General features: G+C 43.4%; 2 protein-coding genes across 2 annotated transcripts in view; both read right to left on the reverse strand.

Moving 5' to 3' along the window:
- LOC122541653 (uncharacterized) overlaps positions 1-26,212 on the reverse strand; it is a 107,943-nt gene that overhangs the window by 34,881 nt on the left and 46,850 nt on the right. The window lies entirely within an intron of this gene.
- LOC122541198 (uncharacterized) lies at positions 8,581-18,617 on the reverse strand. The gene is made up of 2 exons (XM_087978766.1): positions 18,579-18,617; positions 8,581-13,160 (listed from the first exon to the last, which is right to left on the reverse strand). The coding sequence occupies exon 2, from the start codon at positions 12,944-12,946 to the stop codon at positions 12,011-12,013; it is 936 nt and encodes a 311-aa protein (XP_087834892.1). The 5' UTR covers positions 12,947-13,160; positions 18,579-18,617; the 3' UTR covers positions 8,581-12,010.

Genomic DNA, 26,212 nt, shown 5'->3' on the forward strand with positions numbered 1-26,212 from the left:
GCTCGTATAGCTTCTGCTAGTGGTTCAATTATTAGCGTGAATAACAATGGCGAGAGGGGACATCCCTGACGGCAGCCCCTACCCACACTGAAGCTATCCGAGCCTAATCCATTGGTAACCACAACTGCTTTGGGATCACTATACAATGTTGAGATCCATTTGGTAAACACCTGTCCAACACCAAACCTCTCCAATGTGTAAAACAAATATGACCATTCAACCCTATCAAATGCCTTTTCCGCGTCTAATGAAACCACTACTCCTGGTATCTTTCCCTGATGACAAGCTTGAATCATATTCAGAGCCCTTCTAACATTATTGGATGATCTACGGCCCTTAATAAACCCCGTCTGATCCTCCTTTATAATATGTGGCAGTATCCTTTCTAATCTCAGTGCTAACGTTTTAGAGAGGATTTTAAAATCTACATTTAGCAAGGATATTGGTCTGTATGATGTACAATCTTCTGGGTCCTTTCCTTTTTTAAGGATAAGAGAGATATTTGCCTCTTTCAGCGAAGGCGGGAGACAGCCCTGACTATATGCATAGTTATACATGTCCATAAGTGGACCAACCAGTATTTCTGTAAATTCTTTATAGAATTCAGCTTGAAAGCCATCTGGGCCCGGCGCCTTACCATTTTGAAGGTGCCTAATTGCATCAACTATTTCTTGGGGTGTAAGAGGAGCATTTAGGACCGATACTTGTTCCGGAGTTAGGTCTGGAAAAGTCAAATTTTTAAAAAATGACTGCATCCTCTTCGTCCTATCTTCACAATCCTGTGATTTATATAACTCAGAATAGAATTCTCTAAAGGTCGCATTAATCTTTTTATGGTCATGAGTCAAAATACCCGTACTTTCCTTGATAGACATAATAGTCTGAGGGGCCTTTTTTTTCCTTTGCAAGAAATGCTAAGTATCTACCTGGTTTGTCGCCATATTCATATAACCTTTGCTTTGCAAATAATATTTCCCTCTTAGCCGTTTGAGTAAGTGTAACCAAATGTCTTTTAAACATTGTAATTGTGCCCACATCTAGCACTTCCTCAGAAAGTTCATTCCTCACGATAGATAGGATTAATGGTAGGTGTCTTTTCCCTAGGATGGGGAATTTCAAGACTCAAGGACACATTTTTAAGGTGAGAAGAAAGAGATTTTAAAAAGGGAGGAAATTTTGTTTAACACAGAGGGTGGTTTGCATGTGGAATGAACTTCCTGAGGAAGTGCTGGATGTGGGCACTTGTTTAATGTTTAAAAGACATTTGGTTAAGTACATGAATAGGAAAGATTTGGAGGGATATGGGTCATGAGCAGGCAGGTGGGATTAGTTTAGTTGGGATTATGATCAGCATGGATTGGTTCGATTGAAGGGTTTGTTTCTTTGTTCTATAACTTTATCTGCCTGCTGAACAAGAAGATCAGTTTTCAGACAACAGCGCATACAGGCAGAGGTCAACCTATGAAATACTGTCGGAGTTGTGTGTCAAAAGACTATGTTTCAGAGGGTGTTGGAAATCAGTAAGAATCCTCAGAGACTCTGCAGCTTCTAGAGATAACTCAGAGATTGACTCCAGGATGACTATCTGTGATGACACAAAAATAAGGAAGACTCTGACTTTAGGTCCAAAAGGGCACTAATGCTGTGAATAGAGTGGTTGGTAATGGTGAAGGGGAGTTTTATGCAGGTAAACGTCGGAGATCTGTGCAGGCAACTATAAGACTTCTTATAGTGCAGGCAACTATAAGATTTCTGCAGGCAGCAGAAATCAGGCCATTCAGCCCATTGAATCTGCTCCACCATTCAATCATGACTGATATATTTCTCGAGGAGGTGAAAGTGAGGACTGCAGATGCTGGAGCTCAGAGTTGAGAGTGTAGTGCTGGAAAAGCACCGCAGGTAAGGTAGCATCCGAGGAGAATCGACGTTTCGGGCATAAGCCCTTCATCAGGATATATTTCTCAACCCCATTCTCCCCATAACCTTTGATCCCCTTTACAATCAAGAACCTATCTATCTCTGTCTTAAATATACTCAATAACTTGGTCTCCACAGCCTTCTGTGGCAATGAATTACACAGATTCACCACTCTCTAGCTGAAGAAGTTTCTCCCCACCCTGTTCTAAAGCATCTTCCCTTTATTCTGAAGCTGTGCCCTCGGGTCCTAGTCTCTCCTGCTAATGGAAACATCTTCCCAGCATCCACTCTGTCCAGGCCATTCAGTAGTCTGTATATTTCAATTTGATCCCCCCTCATCCTTCTAAATTCCTTTGAGTAAAGACCCAGAATGACTGCAGATGCTGGAGACCGTTCCCTCCGTGACTACCTGGTCAGGTCCACGCCCCCCTACAACCCACCCTCCCATCCTGGCACGTTCCCCTGCCACCGCAGGAATTGCAAAATCTGCGCCCACACCTCCTCCCTCACCTCCATCCAAGGCACTAAAGGAGCCTTCCACATCCATCAAAGTTTTACTTGCACATCCACCAATATCATTTATTGTATCCGTTGCTCCCGATGCGGTCTCCTCTACATTGGGGAGACTGGACGCCTCCTAGCAGAGCGCTTTAGGAAACATCTCTGGGACAGCCGCACCAATCAACCACACCGCCCTGTGGCCCAACATTTCAACTCACCCTCCCACTCTGCCGAGGACATGGAGGTCCTGGGCCTCCTTCACTGCCGCTCCCTCACCACCAGAGGAAAAACGCCTCATCTTCCACCTCGGAACACTTCAACCCCAGGGCATCAATGTGGACTTCAACAGTTTCCTCATTTCCCCTTCCCCCACCTCACCCCAGTTCCAAACTTCCAGCTCAGCACTGTCCCCATGACTTGTCCTACCTGCCTATCTTCTTTTCCACCTATCCACTCCACCCTTCCCCCCTGACCTATCACCTTCATCCCCTCCCCCACTCACCTATTGTACTCTATGCTACTTTCTCCCCACCCCCACCCTCCTCTCATTTATCTCTCCACCCTTCAGGCTCTCTGCCTGTATTCCTAATGAAGGGCTTTTGCCCGAAATGTCGATTTTACAGCTCCTTGGATGCTGCCCGAACTGCTGTGCTTTTCCAGCACCACTCTAATCTATTCATATACCCATCCAAATGCCTCTTAAATATTGCAATTGTACCAGCCTCCACCACATCCTCTGGCAGCTCATTCCATACATGTACCACCCTCTGTGTGAAAAAATTGCCCCTTAGGTCTCTTTTGTATCTTTCCCCTCTCACTCTAAACCTTTGCCCTCTAGTTCTGGACTCCCCAACCCCAGGGAATTTATCCTATTCATGCCCCTCATAATTTTGTAAACCTCTATAAGGTCACCCCTCAGCCTCCGACGCTCCAAGGAATATTCCAACTGTGGCCTTACCAATGTCCTGTATAGGCGCAACACGACCTCCCAACTCTTGTACTCAGTACTCTGACCAATAAAGGAAAGCATACCAAATGCCTTCTTCACTATCCTATCTACCTGCAACTCCACTTTCAAGGAGCTATGAACCTGCACTCCAAGGTCTCTTTGTTCAGCAACACTCCCTAGGACCTTACCATTAAGTGTATAGGTCCTGCTAAGATTTGCTTTCCCAAAATGCAGCACCTCGCATTTAGCGGAATTAAACTCCATCTGCCACTTCTCAGCCCATTGGTCCATCTGATCAAGATCTTGTTGTAATCTGAGGTAACCCTCTTCGCTGTCCACTACACCTCCAATTTTGGTATCATCTGCAAACTTACTAACTGTACCTGTTATGCTCACATCCAAATCATTTATGTAAATGACAAAAAGTAGAGGACCCAGCACCGATCCTTGTGGTACTCCACTGGTCACAGGCCTCCACTCTGAAAAACACCACCCTCTGTATCCAAATGGCTAGTTCTCCCTGTAATCCATGAGATCTAACCTTGCTAATTGGCAACCTCCTCAATATTACCTGCTCTTCCACCTATCTTTGGATCATTTCCAAACTTAGTCAGAATGCCCTCAATTCATCAAGATCATTAATGTGTAAAATGAACTGTTGTGGTCCCAACACTGACCCTTGTGGAACATCACTAGTCACTGGCTGCAATCCTGAAAAGGACCCTTTCATCCCCCCTCTCCGCCTTCTGCCAGACAGCCAATCTTCAACACAAACTAGTACCTTGCCTCTAATACATGGACTCTTATCTTACTCCATAGCTTCCTGTGTAGCACCTTGTCAAAGGCCTTCTGGAAATTCAAGTAGATAATATCCATTGATTCTCCATGGTCTAACCTGCTTGTTACCTTCTCAAAGAATTCTATCAGATTTGTCAGGCATGACCTCCCCTTAATGAAACCATACTGACTCTGCTCTCGTATTTAGAAATCCCGTCCTTCACAATGGATTCCAAGATTTTATCAACAACTAAGGTCAGGCTAATCGGCCTGTAATTTCCCATTTTTTAACCTTACTCCATTTTTCCAGTCTTCTGGGACCCTCCCTAACTCAAGTGACCCCTGGAAGATCACCCCTAAAGCCTCCACTATCTCTTCAAGTATTTCCTTTCGAACTCTGGGGGTGTGGTCCATCTGGTCCAGGTTATTTATCCACTTTCAGACTTCCAGTTTTCTAGCATCTTCTCCTTGGTGTTCGCCACCATATTCAGCTCTGCCCCCAGAATTTTTGGGATGTGACATGTGTATTCCACCGTGAAGACCGACACAAAGTACTTGTTCTGTTACTCTGCCATTTCTTTGTTTCCCCATTACTGCTTCTCCAGTGTCATTTTCCAGCAGCCAATATCCACTTTTGCCTCTCTTTTGCTCTTTATATATCTAAAGGAACTCCTGCAATCTTCTTTTGTATTACTGGCTAGCTTACCCTGATACTTAAACTTCTCCCTCCTTATTTCTTTTCATGTCGTTCTCTGTTTGTCTTTGTAGGCTTCCCAATCCTCTGACTTCCCAGTGTCCTTCACCACATTTTATCTTTTCTCTTTTGCTTTTCTGGTGTTCCTGACTTCCCTTGTAAGCCAAGGTTGCCTCATCTCCCTTTAGTAAACTTCTTATTCCTCGGGATGAATCTCTTCTGTGTCTCCTGAATTACTCCCAGAAACTCCTGCCATTGCTGTTCCACAGTCTTTCCGGCTAGGCTCCTCTCCGAGTCAGTTCTGGTCAGCTCCTCCCTCATGCCTCTGTAGTTGCTTTTATTCAACTGTGATATCGTTACATTTGATTTCACCTGCTCCCTCTCAAATTGTAGAGCAAGCTTTATCATGTTATGTTCACTGCCTCGTAAGGGTTCCTTCACCTTAAGCTCCCTTATCAAGTCTGCTTCATTGCACAATACTAAATCCAGAATTGTCTAGTGAGCTCCACCACAAGGTTCTCCAAAAAGTCATCTTGTAGACATTCCACAAATTCCCTTTCTTGCAATCCACTGCCAACCTGATTTTCCCAGTCCACCTGCGTATTGCAATTCCCCATGGTCACTGTAACCTTGCCTTTCTTACACAGCAGAGGTAAAAGTTGTGTGACATTAGGAGGTACCATCCAATGTCCAGCCTAATTTGTGTTGAAGAGTCATCTCGAGCTTTAATGTTAACTGTGTTTCTCTCCACAGATGCTGCCTGACCTGCTGAGAATTTCCAGAATTTTTTGATTTTATTCGTCTTTAAAGCACAGAAACAGACCATTTGGCCCAGTTGTTTTCACCTGGTGCTTCTGCTAGTGACATGAGCTTTTATTCTCACTTTTTATGTTATGTTCTCAACAGATCCTCTATTCCTTTCTCCCTTGTGGACTTACCAACTTTCCCAAAAAATGCACCCAACCTATTTCCTCAATAATTCCCTGTGGGAGTAAGTTCCACATTCTCATCATTCTCTTGGTGAAGTTTCTCCTGAATTCCTCACTGGCTTTATTATTGGCCATCTTATATTGATAGTGCCTAGTTTTAGACTCTCCACACAACAAGACAGGGAATCTTCCTTCCATTTACCCTCATGTTCTTATACTGAAATATTGGGAAAATTGCTATTAAGTCAGACCTCACAACTAAAATATATCCCAGCGAGGAAGAAAGATGGTAAGGAGGGTTTAAAAAAATCCAAGGCTGAACAAAGAGATCAAAGACAATATAAAGTAAAAACTAAGGTATACCATAATACAAAGACCAGTGGCAGGCTGGAAGATTGGGAAACTTTCAAACATAAACAAAGGGACACTAAACAATTAATAAAAAGAGCTGAGGCAAAATACAAAATAAAACTAGCACAAAATATCAAAAAGGATAGCAAAAGCTTCAATTGGTATCTAAAAGGGAAGAGAATTGCTAAGGTAAATTTTGGTCCCTTGGAAGAGGAAACCAGAGAGTTAATGTTGGGGAGCACTGAAATAGCAGATACGCTAAGTCAATACTTTGCCTCAGTTTTGCAGTAGAGGACAATAGTACCACACCTATTAGAATGGACAAGTCAGAGGCAGTAGAAAGTGTAGAAGTTAGAACAAACAACATCGATAAGGAAAAGGTACTCACCAAACTATTAGGATTGGGGACAGACAAGTCCCCCAAGCCTGACTGCCAAGATCCTAGGGTATTAAAGAAAGTGGGGGTGGAGATAGTGGATCTATTGCTTACAATAGTCCAAAATCTCCTGGATACGGGAAAGGTTCCAGTGGATTGAAAAAAATGCTAATGTAACATCCTTATTCAAAAAGGGAGGGAGGCAATATGTGAAAAATTACAGAACATTTAGTTTAACACTTGGGAAAGTGTTAGAATCAATTATCAAGGAAGCAATATTAGGACATTTGGAAAGTCAAAACACTATCTATCAGAGTCAGCAAGGGTTTATGAAGGGCAAATCACGTTTGACTAATTTGCTAGAGTTCTTCGAAGATGTAACAATCAAAATGGATAATGGCGATCCAGTAGATGTAATATATCTGGACTTCAAGAAGGTGTTTGATAAGATGCTGTACAAAAGGTTAATTTACAAGGTTGGATCATATGGGATTAAGGGTAATTTATTAGTTTGGATAGATGTCTGACTGATGGATAGAAGACAGAAAGTCAGGATAAATGGGTTTTGTTCTGGATGGCAAGAAGTAACTAGTAGGTGCCACAAGGTTCAGTTCTTTCAAGACTCCAGCTATCTATAATCTACATTAATGACTTTGATGCAATGATAGAATGCGCCATAGTCAAGTTTGTGGATGACATGACAAAAATAGGTGAGACAGTAAATTGCAATGAGGAAATAAGAATCTTACAAATGGATATAGACAGGTTAGGACAGTAGGCCAAAATGTGGCAAATGGAGTTTAACATGGATAAGTGTGAGGTCGTGCATTTTGGTCATAAAAATGGGAAGGTGACCTATTATCTAAATGGGGAGAGACTTTGGGGTTCTCCGGTGCAGAGGGATCTGGGTGTCCTCATTCATGAGTCACAGAAAACTAACATGCAGGTATAGCAGAGAATAAAGAAAGTGAACGGAATGTTGGCTTTTATAGCTGAAGGAATAGAATATTAAAGTAAGGAAGTATTGTTGCAACTATACAAGGCATTTGTGAGACCACACCCACAGTATTGTGCACAGTTTTGGTCCCCTTATTCGAGGAAAGATGTAGTGGCATTGGAGGCAGTTCAGAGGAGGCTCACAAAATTGATCCCAGAGATGAGGGGTTTGTCTTATGAAGATTGAACAGTTTAGGCCTACACTCTGTGGAAATTAGAAGAATGGGGGGAGAGGGCTGATCGAATTGAAGTATTCAAGATTATAAAAGGTGTGGATAAAATAAACATGAACTGGATACTTCCTGTTGTGGGGCATTCTAAGATGAGAGGACTTAGGATAAGGTGTAGCAAATTTAAGATAGAGTTGAGGAGAAACCACTTCTCCCAAAGGGTTGTGAATCTGGAATTCACGACCCAAAGTGCAGTGGATGCTGGGAAAGGGAGTAAATATAAGGAGGAGTTAGACAGATTTTAAATTGGTAAAGGGTTGAAGAGTTATGGGAAGAAGGCATGAAAATAGGGGTGAGGTGCATATCAGCCATGATCAAATGGTGGAGCAGACCTGATGGGCTGAATGGCCTAATTCTGCCCCACGTCTTATGAACTTACAAGAAACAGTTCAAAGAAAACTTACTTGACTGATTCCTCTGGCTGATATCCGATGAAGAAATATTGGACAGACTGCACACGTATCCATTGGAAGTTTAGAGAAGTGAGAGGTGGTCTCAATAAACTGAGGGTACTGGACAAGGTGGTCGTAGAGATGTATAGCATGGAAACAGAACCTTCGGTCCAACTTGTCCATGCCGATCAGAATACCCAACCCAACCTAGTCCCACCTGCCAGCACCTGGCCCATATCCCTCCAAACCCTTCCTTTTCGTATACCCATCCAGATACCTTTTAAATGTTACAATTGTACTAGCCTCCACCACTTCCTCTGGCAGCTCATTCCATACACGTACCACCCTCTGCGTGAAAGAGTTGCCCCTTAGGTATTTTTTATATTTTTTCCTTCTCACCCTAAACCTATGCCCTCTAGCTCTGGATCCGCCCCCCCACCCTAGGGAAGAGACTTTGTCTATTTATCCTATCCATGCCCCTCATGATTTTATAAACCTCTATAAGGTCACCCCTCAGCTTCCGACACTCCAGGATAACACAGCCACAGCCTATTCAACCTCTCCCTATAGCTCAAATCCTCCAACCCTGGCAACATCCTTGTAAATCTTTTCTGAACCCTTTCAAGTTTCACATCTTTCCAATAGGAAGGAGACCAGAATTCCACACAATATTCCAAAAGTGGTCTAACCAATGTCCTATACAGCTGCAACATGATCTCCCAACTCCTTTACTCAATACTCTGACCAATAAAGAAAAGCATACCAAACGTCCTCTTCACTATCCTATCCACTTGTGACTCCACTTTCAAGGAGCTATGAACCTGCACTTAAGTTCTCTTTGTTCAGCAACACTTCCTAGGACCTTACCATTAAGTGTATAAGTCCTGCTAAGATTTGCTTTCCCAAAATGCAGCACCTCGCATTTATCTAAATTAAACTCCATCTGCTACTTCTCAGCTCATTGGCCCATCTGATCAAGATCCTGTTGTAATCTGAGGTAACCCTCTTTGCTGTCCACTACACGTCCAATTTTGGTGTCATCTGCAAACTTACTAACTACAGGAGAATCGAGGTTTCGGGCATGAGCCCTTCAGGCCTTCCTGAAAAAGGGCTCATGCCCGAAACGTCGAATCTCCTGCTCCTTGGATGCTGCCTGACCTGCTGCGCTTTTCCAGCAACACATTTTCAGCTCTGATCTCCAGCATCTGCAGTCCTCACTTTCTCCTAAACTTACTAACTATACCTGTTATGCTCACATCCAAATAATTTGTATAAATGATGAAAAGTAGAGGACCCAGCATCGATTCTTGTGGCACTCCACTGGACACAGGCCTCCAGTCTGAAAAACAACCCTCCACCACCACCCTCTGTCTTCTACCTTTCAGCCAGTTCTGTATCCAAATGGCGAGTTCTCCTTGTATTCCATGAGATCTAACCTTGCTAACCAGTCTCTCATGGGGAACCTTGTCGAACGCCTTACTGAAGTCCATATAGATCATGTCCACTGCTGTGCCCTCATCAATCCTCTTTGTACTTCTTCAAAAAACTCGATCAAGTTTGTGAGACATGATTTCCCATGCACAAAGCCATATTGACTATCCCTAATCAGTCCTTGCCTTTCCAAATACATGTACATTCTGTCCCTCTGGATTCCCTCCAACAACTTGCCCACCACTACCACAGGCTCACCGGTCTATAGATCCCTGGCTTGTCCTTGCCACCCTTCTTAAACAGTGACACCGTGTTAGCCAACCTCCAGTCTTCCGGCACCTCACTTGTGACGATCGGTGATCAAATATCTCAGCAACGGGCCCAGCAATCACTTCCCTCGCTTTGCACAGAGTTCTGGGGTACACCTGATCAGGTCCTGGGGATTTATCCACTTATGTGTTTCAAGACATCCAGCACTTCCTCCTCTGTTTATGGGCTTTTTTCAAGATATCACCACATTCTATATTCTATCCCTACATTCTATATTTTCCCTGTCCTTTTCCACAGTAGATACTAATGCAAAATACTCCGCCATCTCCTGCAGCTCCACACAAAGGCCGCCAGGCTGATTTTTGAGGGGCCCTATTCTCGCCCTAGCTACCTTTTTGTCCTGAATGTATTTGTAAAAACCATTTGGATTCTCCTTAGCCCTATTTGCCAAAGCCATCTCATGTCCCCTTTTTGCCCTCCTAATTTCTCTCTTAAGTATGTTCCTCCTGCCTTTATACTCTAATGTGCATTCAATATATCTTGTCTGTACCTGACATATGCTTCCTTCTTTTTCTAAGATGCTTTTCCTTGTGCGAATTAGTTGAACTAGAGGGCATTGTTTTCAAACATGGGGGTCTCTCTTTTAAATCAGAGATCAGGAGATACCGTTTCTTTAATGGTGTTGAAGGTCAACTAACTCTTCCCCAGGGAGCAGTAGAGGCAAGATCACTGGATTTTTTGAAATCAGGGATTGATAAATTCTTAACTAACAAAGAAGTCAAAGATAATTGGGGTAGGCAGTCATATGGATTTGAGGCCAAAATCAGACCAGCCATGTTCTTTCTGAAAAGTCGAGCTGGCTTGAGGGGCCAAATGGCCACCTACTGCTCTCAGTTCACTTGTTCAGATGTAGTCAGTAGGACTGATCTTTAATAGTGACTGGGGAATGATCTATTGCAGCGAAACCCTTGCGGCTGTCATTTGTACAAGGCTGAATTGACACAGCTCTCATGTTGGATCTCATTGTCAATGGTGGCCTCTTCAGAGAATTGTCTATTGAGGAAGTGCTCAACATTTCCAGAGTCTCTGCTTTAATATAAATGGGAGAAGAATACTTGGCTGACCACATGTTAATGTGTAAATTTTTTTTTCACATTATTCAAAGATATAAAGAATTGAAGAGATTGAGAGAGGACAAAAATCTGTTGCAGAGTAAATAATGACAGCGCAGTCATTTGCAAACTGTAGATCATATGGTCAGTTTAGTTTTGACATGGAGGGGACAGATCTGGCTGCTGAGGTATGGGAAGCAGTCTAAAACTAAGAAAAAATTCTAAGTGATGTCTGCATCACTTGATCCACATGGGAGCCTGAGGCTGTTGGACAGATCATCAACTTGTTCGATCAATGAAGAAGATCCACCCAGAGATATAAGAAGACCCAAAGTCCAAGACGAAGAACAATGTCTCAGCATGAAAACAGCCCAACCAACAAGAGGAATTCCAAGAGTAAATCACGACCAATCTGTAAAATCTTTACACCTTTAACTCAATTTACAAGCAGTAAGATCAATACAAAGCCAACTGTACTAAACTACTTTGTACAGATTGGGTATGAGCATCATCGTTACCAGGAGTGGCTCGATGAACATGACACTCAACTATGTGACCTCCTGGAACAAAAACAATCAGCCTTCATTGCTGGGCAGACCAACCCAAAGACACAACTCAAGGATGCTGCAATTCAACAACTCAAGGCTGACATTCAAAGACAAATCCAGAAGATAATGGTGGGAGGAGGAAACCTGAGAGATCAACAATATCCTGATCATCATGACATGTGAAGCTTTCTGAAGTCATCAGGGCCACCTAGAGAGCAAGGTTAAATGGACAAAATCCCCTTCATTCACAAGATTTCTAGGAGGTCTGACAACATTGTGATGGCTTTATTACAGAATTCACGCTGTTAGGGTTTCTTCCTTGACTGAATGTGCTAATGGACCAGGAACTCTGTGAAAGGCTTGTCACACACTGCACTCCTGAATGCTTGGGCATCAGTGTGAATCCATCTTTGGTTCAGGAAATCAGATGAGTCAGTGAAGCCCAGCCACAAATATTGCCCCAGAAGAGTTTCTCTCTGGTACCTGAGAAGAGTCCAAGAACCAAAAGAGCTCAATTGTAAACCCTACACTTGAAGGTTACTCCCCTGTGTGGATTGTCTGATGCTGCAGGATGCTTTGTAACTGTGTGAACGCTTTCTCACAAACTTCCCCTGTGAAGGGCTTCTCTCTTGTATGAATACATTGGTGTACACGGAGACTCATTAAGTGAGAGAATGATTTGTCGCACATCTCACACCTGAAAGGTCTTTCACCTGTATGACTGCGGATATGTACTCGGAGGCTTGAAGAGTAGGGGAAGGATTTGTTGCACAGCTCACATGTGAATGGTCTCTCTCCTGTGTGAATGCGTTGGTGTGTGTGGAGACTTGATGATTGCGAGAATGATTTCTTGCACACCTCGCACTTGAAGGGTTTCTCCCCTGTGTGAATCCTCTGGTGTATCAGCAGTTCAGAGGATTCGATGAAAGACACCTCACAAACCTCACATCTGAAGGGTTTCTCCCCTGTGTGAATACTCTGGTGCATCAAAAGCCTGGTCGATGTGGTGTAAGCTTTATCACAAATCTCACATTTGAAGGGTTTTTCCCCTGTATGGATTACCTGATGGACCTGAAGGCTTGATAACTGTGAAAATGATTTGTCACACACCTCACATGTGAATGGCTTCTCCCCTGTGTGGATGCGTTGGTGCACACGGAAGTTTGATGAGTCAGAGAAGGATTTTTCGCACACCTCACATGTGAATGGTTTCTCCCCTGTGTGAATGCGTTGGTGTCTGTGGAGATTCATTGACCTTGAGAATGATTTATGGCACACCTCACACATAAATGATTCCTCCCCCTTGTGAATGCACCGGTGTTTGAGGAGGGTCCGTGACTGAGAGAATGATTTGTGGCACATCTTGCACTTGAAAGGCTTCTCCCCAGTGGGAATGTGTTGATGTCCAATGGGTGTTAATGACTGTGTGAAGTCTTGGTCACACAACTCACTGTTCAATGGTTTCCCTTCCATGATGCTGCTATACAGATGCACCTTGCTTGTTTGGTGACTTTAGGAGCTTCGCCCCTGTAGGAATGAGTCAGTGGTTCACGAGGCTATATGAAAGATTGAAGCTCTCACCACAGTTGGAGTCCACAATTGTGCAGTTGTTCCTTCGGTGATGGTCAAGATCTATCTGCAGTGTTTATCCTTTCTGTATTCTCTGCTGTAGTATGGTGTAATCCTTCTGTAAAACAGGAAAAGGAAAGAAACATGATTTCCTTCAACTCCGTCTCCTCCTTTGCTGAACCTGCTGACTCCTCAGTTAGAGATTGTTCCAGTAGTGCCTGTCTGCTATTCCCCTGTGTGGGGGGGTTCAGACACAAGTCCTTCCTTTATCCTCACTTGACTGTCACACACCCTGTTTCCAGCAGCGACACTATATAGTGAGCAGAAGCAGACAATGTAGCTACTTTCTTTCTCTTGCCCATCTCTCCATCTTCCCAGGCACCATGAGAACAATGGAAAAGAGAGTCTCCAAGATTGTAAAATGGGTTAGCAATTGTTCTGAGTGCATGTCAGCCTGTGAAGACCAGTTTTACGCTGAGAATACATACAAAATAACATCCAGTGGAAAGTTAATTTGAAGAAAACTTTGAAATTTCTCCCCTTCTTTTCTAAAATTATTGGAAAAATCCACGCATGGCAGAAAAAGCCAGAAACTGAGGAAAATATTGTTTCAGTGTAACTGTTTGAAGAGTTCTGGTTGATGCTGGAATATTAGACACACTGCATTCATCCAGACTACACGTCCTAATCCAAGCCCAGATCTTAGGAAATGGATGAGGCCTTCATTTAATATTTTTTAAAAAGATATTAAAAGACCTCGTAATAAATGTGACTCCAGGTATTTGCTATGGTGCTGCATTAACAATCCAGTGACTGAGATCCTGTGGTTTGACTGGTCCCGTAAAACCATCTGTGAGGATCATCATAATTTTCACCTCAACAACCCCAAATGGTGAAGGTGAATATTACAGTGTAATTTGCATGTTTTTCACTTCTTATGCACTTTATGCCATCCTTTGTATGATTGTGTAGTTTACGCAGTCCATGTAGCACCTTGGTCCTGGAGGAACACTGTCTTTTTTTTTACCGTATCAATTGTCTTTGGTAGAAATGACAAATAAAAGCTACTCTACTCAAATCATGGCTTCAGGTCAGACAAGTTCAAGGAATATGACCACTTCGCTCCCAACTAAAAAATAAGTCCTTCACCATGTTCATTATCAAAAGGGAAGTAGACTAAGGTCAGATCCCTAAACTGGGTGTCCATAAGGTGCTGTGAGCCATCAGCAGCAGCAGGATTGCTTTCCAACGCTACCTCACAGCCCAGCGCAGCCCTCAATCCATGATTACCAACAAACCAGTAGACAGACAGGTCAGGAGGAGTATTGGTGATACTTTAGAGTCCAGGTTTGAACCTAGTGAATATACAACAGAGGGGGACTTTCAAGTTAAACACCAAGACCTATCGCACCTCTGAGAATTGTGGATAACCAATGAAGTAACAGGTGAAGGCAGCTCCATGAACACCTCCATTCACAGCCATGCTGCAGCCCAGCACATGACAGCAAGACACAATATGAAAGACACAAGGATGATCAAACCCATCCCATCATGAGGAGTTAGGAGAACTCCCCTCTCGACCACTCCCATCCCCTCCCTCCACAGTCAAGAAGGCTCAACTCAGGATATTCGAGGAGAAAGTGAGGACTGCAGATGCTGGAGATCAGAGCTGAAAATGTGTTGCTGGAAAAGCGCAGCAGGTCAGGCAGCATCCTGATATATTCCTGAAGAAGGGCTTATGCCCGAAACGTCGATTCTCCTGTTCCTTGGATGCTGCCTGACCTGCTGCGCTTTTCCAGCAACACATTTTCAGCTCAACTCAGGATATTGTCATGAATGCAAAGTTTGCAAGATTATGATGTTATAAACTACCTTTGCAATTTAAGTTAGACCAAAACTGTTTTGAAATGAAGGTTGTGAGGAGGTTATGTAACTACTTAACAACACGCTATGTAAGTTGGTTACCATGGCGACAGGTCGTAACTCACTGAACAGGATGGAAAGAAGGAGGGTGTCCTTTCTGTGGGCTGCCAGGTATAACGTGGGAAGGAACACAGACTTTGGTTGAAGAGAGACATTACAAAGAACAAAGAACAAAGAAAATTTACAGCCCAGGAACAGGCCCTACGGCCCTCCAAACCTGAGCTGATCCAAATCCACTGTCTAAACCTATTGCCCACTTCCTAAGCATCTGCATCCCTCTGCTCCCCACCTACTCATGCATCTATGCAGACGCACCTTAAATGAATCCACTGTGCCTGCTTCTACTATCTCTGCTGGCAATGTGTTCCAGGCACCTACCATCCTCTGTGTAAAGTACTTGCCACGTATATCCCCCTTAAACTTTTAATTTCTCACCTTGAACGCGTGACCTCTCATTATTGAATCCCTCACCCTGGGAAAAAAGCTTACCTCTATCTACCCTCTCTATAGGCTTCATGATTTTGTAGACCTCAATCAGGTCCCCCCTCAATCTTCTTTTTTCTAATGAAAACAATCCCAACCTACTCAATCTCTCTTCATAGCTAGCACCTTCCATTCCAGGCAACATCCTTGTAAACATTCTCTGCACCCTCTCCAAAGCGTCCAATCCTTTTGGTAATGTGGCGACCAGAACTGTACACGGTATTCTAAATGCGGCCAAACCAAAGTCTTGTACAATTTTAACATGCCAGCTCATACTCAATACCCCTTCCGATGAAGGCAAGCATACCATATGCCTTCTTGATCACTCTATCCACCTGTGCAGCAACCTTCAGGGTACAATGGATCTGAACTCCCAGACCTCTCTGCTCATCAACTTTTCCCAAGGTTCTTCTGTTTACAGTTCGCTCTAGAATTAGACTTCTCAAAATGCATCACCTCACATTTGCCTGGATTGAACTCCACCTGCCACTTCTCTGATCAACTCTCCAGTCTATCTGTACTCTCCTGTATTCTTTGACAGTCCCCTATGCTTTCTGCTACTCCACCAATCTTCATGTCATCTGCAAACTTACTGATCAGACCAACAATGCCCTCTTCCAAATCATATATGTATATTACAAACAACAGTAGCCCCAACACTGATCCCTGTGAAACACCACTGGTCACCTTTCTCCATTTCAAGAAACTCCCTTCAACTACTACTCATTGTCTCCTGTGGAGGATTTCTTTGGGAATAGTGACACAATTCTGTAAGTTTTAGAATGCTCGTAGACAAAGATGAGAGTGATACTAAGGGACAAGTACTAAACTGGGCCAAGGCCAATTATGTCAAAATTAGGTAGGAGCTGGGAAATGTGGATTGGACACAGCTATTTGAAGGAAAGTCCACATTTGATATGTGGGAAGCTTTCAAAGATAGGTTGAAGATAGTGCAAGATAAGCATGCCCCTTAGAAAACTAGGGATAGGAAAGGCAAGATTCATGAACTGTGGATGACAGGAGAAATCATGCAACTAGCCAAGAGGAAAAGGGAAGTGTACATAAGGTCCAGGCAGCTAAGAACAGAACGGGCCTTGGAGGAATATCGGGAGAGTAGGACCAATCTTAGACAAGGAATCAAGCGGGCTAAAAGGGGTCAAGAAATAACTTTAGCGAGCAGAATTGTGGAGAATCCCAAGGCCTTTTATTCTTGTAGAAGAAGTAAGATGGTAACCAGAGAGATGGTTGGTCCGCTAAAGGATAAGGAAGGAAAGTTATGTGTCGAATCTGAGAAAATGAGTGAGATTCTCAATGATTACTTTGCATCAGTGTTCACTGAGGAACAGGAGGTTATGAATGCTGAGATTACAGATAGAAGTTTGTTTACTCTGGATCACATTGACATATGGAGGGAAGATGTGTTGGTTCGGCTAAAGGGTATTAAGGCGGACAAAATCCCAGGAAAGGATGGGATCTCTCCCAGGTTACTGAGGGAGGCAAGAGAGGAAATAGCTGGGGCCCTGACAGATATCTTTGTAGCATCCTTAAACACAAGTGAGGTGCTGGAGGACTGGAGGGTTGCTCATGTTGTTCCCCCTGTACAAGAAGGGTAGTAGGGATATCCCAGGTAACTACAGACCAGTGAGCCTGACATCAGTGGTGGGAAAGTTGCTGGAGAAGGTACTGAGGGATAAAATCTATTTCTATTTGGAAAAAAATGGGCGTATCAGTGATAGGAAACATGGTTTTGTGCGGGGTAGATTGTGCCTTACCAACTTTGAGGAAGTGACCAAGTTGATAGGTGAAGGAAGGGCTGTAGATGTCATATACATGGACTTTAGTAAGACATTTGATAAGTTCCCCCTTGGTAAACTAATGGAGAAAGTGAAGTCACATGGTGTGCAGGATGTTCTAGCTTGGTGGATAAAGAACTGGGTAATAAATGGTGGTCCAGACAGTAAAGTCCACATGAATTTATTTTTTTGAAAACAGAGGCTTTTGAAAACTCACTGTCTCCTTTGACAATCATTCAAAGTCATGATTCAGTGTAATGGGGAGAAAACAACCAGTTCAAGCAGGTTATATTGGACAGGTTCCTGGAAAAAAGGTAGTATTCTGTAGAGAGAGGGACATGAAGTATAACAGTGGCATGGGGAGTTCGTTCATAATAATTAGATGGGGGGTATCTTTTCTGTAGTTTTGTTTTTCTATTGCCTAATTGGCATTATTTAGTCATAGAGAGTACAGCACAGAAACAGATCCTTCAGTCCGACCCGACCAGGCCGACCAGATATCCTAAACTATTCTAGTCTCATTTGCCAGCATTTATCCTATATCCCTCTGAACCCTTCCTATTTATATACCCATACAAATGTTTTATAAATGTTGTCACAGTACTTGCCTCCACCACTTCCTCTGGCAGCTTATTCCATACACACACCGCCCTCTGCGTGAAAAAGTTGACTCTTCAGTCCCCTCTCACTCGAAACCTATGCCCTCTAGTTCTGAACTCCCCCACCTCAAGTTTTTATAAACAGTTTAGCTTTTAATAGGTTTTTGCTTCAGATACAAAATATGAAATCTTGTTTTTCAATTCCTTTATATTAGTCACAGGATATTTCAGAATATCTGAAACAATACAACTAAGAAAAAGGTTATCTGTTCATTCACATATTGCTATTTGTGGGAGCTGACTGCACACACATTGGATACTCACTTTCTATGTTACAACATCTCACCTTCTTATATTCAGTTAAAGATCACACAACACCAGGTTGTAGTCCAACAGGTTTATTTGAAATCACTAGCTTTAGAAGCGTTGCTTAAAACCTGTTGGACCTGGCGTTAGGTGATTTTTAACTTTGTCCACCCCAGTCCAAGTCCGGCACCTCAGAAATGAGCTAGCAACAAAACTCAACTTGGAAATCAGAAGGGAAAGGCTTCCAATAAACACACAGCTCCAGTCAAATAGTTCAGCACAAAGCACCGAGTGAACAGCTCTCTCAGCTGGATCTTCACACAGCATAAGGGACATTTCCACCCTTGATTACGCACAGGATAGTCAGACTGCCTGAAGATTGGTGTGGATATTATGGGATACAATTTGTATAAAAGCTGCTCCTTCACTCACCATCTCCTCACTTGATTTTCAGGCTCTACAGGAAGTGAGCGAGCTCTGGAAGAGGAAAAGGTGGGAGTGTACAGAGTGGTCGGAAAATTCATGTTACTCCAGAAATATTTGGATTGACTGTGAGAGACGTCAATCAGAGAGCCCACCCACTCTGCCCATTGTCTCCTCTTCCTCTTCCAGAGCTGGTTCACTTCCTATAGGGACAGAAAACCAAGTGAGGAAATGGTGAGTGAAGGAGCAGCTTTTATACAAATTGTATCCCATAATATCCACACCAATCTTCAGGCAGTCTGACTATCCTGTGGGCAGTCAGGGGTGGAAATGTCCCTTATGCTGTGTGAGAAGATCCAGCTGAGAGAGCTGTTTACTCGGTGCCTTGTGCTGAACTGTTTCACTGAGAGGTGCAGAGAGTCTAGGGTTCTTACTGATTTCCTATCGTTCTGTCTGTGTGTGTTGGGAGCTGGTTATTATCCTGCGGACTGTGAAGGGTCAGTTCTTTCTGTGTGCTGTGATCAGGATGTTTCCTGCTTCTTCGAATCTCTCCAGAGTCTCTCAACCCCTATCTCTGTAACCTCAAAAAAATTGGAAAAATAACTTTCTTTTATGGAATCTTTCACGACTATCAGAATTCGCAAAGCACTTTACAGCCAAATTAAAGTACATTTGAACTAGTCATTTTGCAATGTCAAATGTGGAAACCATTGTGTGCACAGCAGGCTCCGACAAACAGCAATGTGGTCATGAGCAGATAATCTGTCTTTACTGGTGTTGATTCAGTTGTTGTTACTGCTACAATAGATTGAAATTTGAATCCCAGGAGACCAAAGTAAAAAAAAATTCTCATAGAATGACTTCAGATTTTAAGATTTTCATAAACCAAGTAATAGCAATATTGCATTTAAAAAGGTTCCAAAGAAACCAAAATAAGGAGCAGGACTATACCATTTAACGCTGAGTCTTCTCATCATTCAATATGGTAAAAACAATGACTGCAGATGCTGGAAACCAGATTCTGGATTAGTGGTGCTGGAAGAGCACAGCAGTTCAGGCAGCATCCAAGGAGCTTCGAAATTGACGTTTTGGGCAAAAGCCCTTCATCAGGAATAAAGGCAGTGAGCCTGAAGCATGGAGAGATAAGCAAGAGGAGGGTGGGGGTGGGGAGAAAGTAGCACAGAGTACAATGGGTGAGTGGGGGAGGGATGAAGGTGATAGGTCAGGGAGGAGAGGGTGGAGTGGCTGTGGTAGCGAGCTTGTTTCACGACATGGTTGAAGCAGAGGAAATGACCTGGGAGTTGCACTGGGAGAGGGACTCCCTGAGTTTCCAGCATCTGCAGTCATTGTTTTTACCTTGTTGACTTTAACCCTACTGCGAATCCTCTTGCAAGGATGCCTGCCTTGAAGAAGTTTTCCTCCTCTCTCTACAAGAATCTCAGGGAGTCCCTCTCCCAATGCAACTCCCAGGTCATTTCCTCTGCTTCAACCATGAAAGTGAAACAAACCCGCTACCACAGCCACTCCACCCTCTCCTCCCTGACCTATCACCTTCATCCCCTCCCCCATTCACCCATTGTACTCTATGCTACTTTCTCCCCACCCCCACCCTCCTCTAGCTTATCTCTCCATGCTTCAGGCTCACTGCCTTTATTCCTGATGAAGGGCTTTTGCCCGAAACGCCGATTTCGAAGCTCCTTGGATGCTGCCTGAACTGCTGTGCTCTTCCAGCACCACTAATCCAGAATCATCATTAATATGGTCATGGCTGATGTTCTATGTTTGCCATACTGCTGTTTTCTCCCATACCCCTTTATGCCTTTAAAACCCAAAGTAAATGTGTCTTTCTCATGTATTTAGAGACTTGGCCTCCACATGTAGCCAAGGTGGAGGACAGGAAAAATTTCTGGCTGTAAGAGCTGCACCTTTTTTGAGGTATTTTAGGTGTTGGAGGTGATTTCCTCAAATTCCAGGAGCAGCAATTACTGTTTTATATGCTGTTGCATTGTTTTGGAACTTTGGAAAAAAAAGTCAAAACAACAGCACTTTAAAAGGGAGAAGAGCAGACAAAGGAAGCACATGGTGAGGTCAGTGCAGGAGAGAGAGAGAAAACCTGCACAGTTACTGCCTTTGCTGTTTGAATTCATGTATCACTGGATATCGGAGTGCATCTGGGAAAATTAACAAACACTGAAATTCACAATTAATCTTGGAGGAACTGTTGGGCGAAGTTCACAGCACAGAATCAGATAAGTTAATTGTTGTTTTATGTCTGTCCAAGAGAAAGGCTGCAGTAGTGGGTACAATGGATTCTTTCTTGATTATACGTTTTTGGAGATAAGTCTCTTGATTAAACTTAAAATATAAGCCATAGCTATTAATTTAATCTGTGGCAGTGTTTGTAGAGAAATAAGACGGTGTTATTTTCTGGGTCTGTAAATTGTGAAGGAGCAAAAATGGCCTTTGCAGTGATATGTACTTCTTGTCAGATGTGGGAGTTTAAAGAGAGCTTAAGGGTTACTGCGAATTATATTTGCCATAAATGCTGTTGGATGCGAATCTTATCAGATCAAGTGGATCGGTTGGAGAGACAAATAGAAGCGATGAGGAATTTGCAACAGCAACAGTATGTGATGGATGGCAGTTATAGAAAGGGGGGAAAGTCTCAGATACAGTCACATAGATGGGTTAACTCCAGGAAGGGTAAGAGATGTAGGCAACTAGAGTAGGAGCCTTTTGTGTATATACCCATTTCAAACAGGTATGCTGTTTTGGAAAATGTAGGGGGTGATGGATTCTCAGGGGAACATAGTACAAACAGCCAGTTTCTGGTATTGAGACTGGCTCTAATACAACGAGGGGTACGTCAGCTTCCAAGAGATCAATTGTGTTAGGGGATTCTGTAGTCAGAGGTACAGACAGACGTTTCTGTGGCCAGCAGAGGAAAAGCAGAATGGTGTGTTGTTTCCCTGGTTCCTTGATCAAGGATGTCTCAGAGAGGGTGTAGAATGTTCTCACGGGGGAGAGGGGCCAGCAGGAGGTCATTGTCCACATTGGAACCAACGACTTTGGAAGGGAAAAGGTTGAGACTCTGAAGGGAGATTACAGAGAGTTAGGTAGACATTTAAAAAGGGGGTCCTCAAGGGTAGTAATATCTGGATTACTCCCAGTGCTACGAGCTCGTGAGGGCAGGAATAGGAGGATAGAGCAATGAATGCATGGCTGAGGAGCTGGTGTATGGGAGAAGGATTCACATTTTTGGGTCATTGGAATCTCTTTTGGGATAGAAGTGACCTGTACAAGAAGGACGGATTGCACCTAAATTGGAAGGGGACTAATATACTGGCAGGGAAATTTGCTAGAACTGCTTGGGAGGATTTAAACTAGTAAGGTGGGGGTGTGCGACCCAGGGAGATAGTGAGGAAAGAGATCAATCTGAGACGGGTACAGCTGAGAACAGACGTGAGACAAACAGTCAAGGCAGGCAAGGACAAGGTAGGACTAATAAATTAAACTGCATTTATTTCAATGCAAGAGGCCTAACAGGGAAGGCTGATGAACTCAGGACATGGTTAGGAACATGGGACTGGGATATTATAGCAATCACGGAAACATGGCTCAGGGATGGGCAGGAGTGCCAGCTGAATATTCCAGGATATAAATGCTACAGGAAAGATAGAAAGGGAGGCAAAAGAGGAGGGGAAGTGGCATTTTTGATAAGGGATAGCATTACAGCTGTGCTAAGGGAGGATATTCGTGGAAATACATCGAGGGAAGTTATTTGGGTGGAACTGAGAAATAAGAAAAGAATGATCACCTTATTGGGATTGTATTATAGACTCCCCAATAGTCAGAGGGAAATTGAGAAACAAACTTGTAAGGAGATATCTGTAAGAATAATATTGTGGTTATGGTAGGGGATTTTAACTTTCCAAACATCGACTGGGACTGCCATAGTGTTAAAGGTTTAGATGGAGAGGAATTTCTTAAGTGTGTACAAGACAATTTTCTGATTCAGTATGTGGATGTACCTACTAGAGAAGGTGCAAAATTTGACCTACTCTTGGGAAATAAGGCAGGGCAGGTGACTGAGGTGTCAGTTGGGGAGCACTTTGGGGCCAGCGACCATAATTCTATTCGTTTTAAACTAGTGATGGAAAAGGATAGACCAGATCTAAAAGTGGAAGTTCTAAATTGGAGAAAGGCCAATTTTGACGGTATCAGGCAAGAACGTTTGAAAGCTGATTGGAGGCAGATGTTCACAGGTAACGGAACGGCTGGAAAATGGGAAGCCTTCAGAAATGAGATAACAAGAATCCAGAGAAAGTATATTCCTGTCAGGGTGAAAGGGAAGGCTGGTAGGTATAGGAAATGCTGGATGACTAAAGAAATTGAGGGTTTGGTTAAGAAAAAGAAGGAAGCATATGTCAGGTATAGACAGGATAGATCGAGTGAATCCTTAGTAGAGTATAAAGAAAGTAGGAGTATACCTTAAGAGGGAAATCAGGAGGGCAAAAAGGGGGACATGAGATAGCTTTGGCAAATAGAATTAAGGAGAATCCAAAGGGTTTTCACAAATATATTAAGGACAGAAGGGTAACTGGGAGAGAATAGGGCCCCTCATTCCTGATGAAGGGCTTTTGCCCGAAACGTCGATTTTGCCTGTCCTCGGATGCTGCCTGAATTGCTGTGCTCTTCCAGCACCACTAATCCAGAATCTGGTTTCCAGCATCTGCAGTCATTGTTTTTACCCTCAAAGATCAGCAAGGCGGCCTTTGTGTGGAGCCACAGAAAATGGGGGAGATACTAAATGAATATTTTGCATCAGTATTTACTGTGGAAAAGGATATGGAAGATATAGATTGTAGGGAAATAGATGGTGACATCTTGCAAAATGTCCAAATTACAGAGGAGGAAGTGCTGGATGTCTTGAAACGGTTAAAGGTGGATAAATCCCCAGGACCTGATCAGGTGTACCCGAGAACTCTGTGGGAAGCTAGAGAAGTGATTGTGGGCCTCTTGCTGAGATATTTGTATCATCGATAGTCACAGGTGAAGTGCCGGAAGACTGGAAGTTGGCAAACGTGGTGCCACTGTTTAAGAAGGGTGGTAAGGACAAGCCAGGGAACGATAGACTGGTGAGCCTGACCTCAGTGGTGGGCAAGTTGTTGAAGGGAATCCTGAGGGACAGGATGTACATGTATTTGGAAAGGGAAGGACTGATTCAGGATAGTCAACATGACTTTGTGCATGGGAAATCATGTCTCACAAACTTGATTGAGTTTTTTGAAGAAGTAACAAAGAAGATTGATGAGGGCAGAGCAGTAGATGTGATCTATATGGACTTCAGTAAGGCGTTCTACAAGGTTCTCCATGGGAGAGTGATTAGCAAGGTTAGATCTCATGGAATACAGGGAGAACTTGCCATTTGGATACAGAACTGGCTCAAAGTAGAAGACAGAGGGTGATGGTGGAGGGTTGTTTTTCAGACTGGAGGCCTGTGACCAGTGGAGTGCCACAAGAATCGGTGCTGGGCCCTCTACTTTTTGTCATTGACATAAATGATTTGAATGCGAGCATAACAGATGACACTAAAATTGGAGGTGTAGTGGACAGCGAAGAGAGTTCCCTCAGATTACAACAGGATCTTGACCAGATGGGCCAATGGGCTGAGAAGTGGCAGATGGAGTTTAATTCAGCTAAATGCGAGGTGCTGCATTTTGGGAAAGCAAATCTTAGCAGGACTTGTACACTTAATGGTAAGGTCCTAGGGAGTGTTGCTGTACAAAGAGACCTTGGAGTGCAGGTTCATAGCCCCTTGAAAGTGGAGTTGCAGGTAGATAGGATAGTGAAGAAGGCGTTTGGTATGCTTTCCTTTACTGGTCAGAGTATTGAGTACAGGAGTTGGGAGGTCATGTTGCACAGGACATTGGTTAGGCCACTGTTGGAATATTGCGTGCAATTCTGGTCTCCTTCCTATCGGAATGATGTTGTGAAACCTGAAAGGGTTCAATAAAGATTTACAAGGATGTTGCCAGGGTTGGAGGATCTGAGCTTTCGGGAGAGGCTAAACAGGCTGGGGCTATTTTCCCTGGAGCGTCGGAGGCTGAGGGGTGACCTTATAGAGGTTTACAAAATTATGAGGGGCATGGATTGGATAAATCGGCAAAGTCTTTTCCCTGGGGTTGGGGAGTCCAGAACTGGAGGGCATAGGTTTACGGTGAGAGGGGAAAGATATAAAAGAGACCTAAGGGGCAACTTTTTCACGCAGAGGGTGGTACGTGTATGGAATTAGCTGCCAGAGGATGTGGTGGAGGCTGGTACAATTGTAACATTTAAGAGGCATTTGGATGGGTATATGAATAGGAAGGGTTTGGAGGGATATGGGCCGGGTGCTGGCAGGTGGGACTAGATTGGGTTGGGATATCTGGTCGGCATGGACCGAAGGGTCTGTTTCAATGCTGTACGTCTCTATGACTCTATGTAGCCACATTTGTACATCTGTGTGTTTGCTCACTCACTTAATTTGTCTAAGTCACCTTGCAACATCCTTGCATCCTCTTCATAACTCAATCCAATGCAGTTTTGCATTATCAACAAACCTGGAAATTTTGCATTTAGGTCCCTTACCCAAATGATTTATACATGTATATTGTGAAGATTGGACAGATTGGGGTTGTTTTCCTTAGAGTAAAGGAAACATGATCCAGATGTATAAAATTATGAGGGGTAGAGACAGGGTAGAGAGGAAGAAACATTTACCCTTGGAGGGAGCAATGACCGGGGGCATTAATTTAAGGTGAGGGGCAGTGGTTTAGAGGAGATGTGATTGAAAACATTTTTCATTCAGAGGATAGGGGTAATTGAACTCACTATCTGTAAGAGGCAGAAACCCTTGGAACATACAGTAAAATACAGTTAAAGAGAATCCAAAGTGATTCTAAGTACATTAAGGGCAGAAGAGTAACTCGAGAGAGAATGGGGCCCCTTAAGTATCAATATGGCTGTCTATGTTTTGAACCATAGGAATAGGTGAGATACTAAACAAATATTGTGTGTCAGTATTTAATGGGAAATAAACAGTGACATCTTGAAAACAGTTCATATTGCCGAAGAGGTGTTGTTGGAGGTCTTACAACACAAAGGTAGTTAAATCCCTAGGACCTAATCAGGTGTTTCCCAGATCTTTATGGGAAGCAAGGGAAGAGATTGTTGGGCCGCTAACTCAGATATTTGTATCATCGACAGCCGTGGGTGAGTTGCTGAAAGATTGGAGGTTGGTTAATGTGGTGCCATTACTAAAGAAGGGCTGTAAGGAAAAGCCAGGGAACTATAGTGAGCCTTACATCAGTGGTGGGTAAGTTGTTGGAGGGGATTCTTAAGGACAGGATTTACAAGTATTTTGAAAGGCAAAGACTGATTACGGATACTCAACATGGCTCTTTGTGCAGGCAATTGTGTCAAAGGGTGACAAAGAGGATTGATGAAGGCAGTGTGATAGACCTAGTCTATATGGACTTCAGAAAAGCTAAAGGTTTGACAAGGTTCTGCATGGTAGACTAGTTAGTAAGGTTAGATCACATGGGATCCAGGTGGAGCTAGCCAATTGGAGACAAAATTGGCTTGAAGACAGGAGACAGAAG

The sequence above is a fragment of the Chiloscyllium plagiosum genome, unplaced genomic scaffold (genome assembly GCF_037043375.1).
Source record: "Chiloscyllium plagiosum isolate Xiang-an unplaced genomic scaffold, Cpla_swu_hap1 HiC_scaffold_35, whole genome shotgun sequence".
NCBI lineage: Eukaryota > Metazoa > Chordata > Chondrichthyes > Orectolobiformes > Hemiscylliidae > Chiloscyllium > Chiloscyllium plagiosum.

Bases quoted from the DNA above. Each gene is read 5' to 3' on its own strand.
- LOC122541198 (XM_087978766.1), bottom strand. From the start codon at position 12,946: ATGGAAGGGAAACCATTGAACAGTGAGTTGTGTGACCAAGACTTCACA.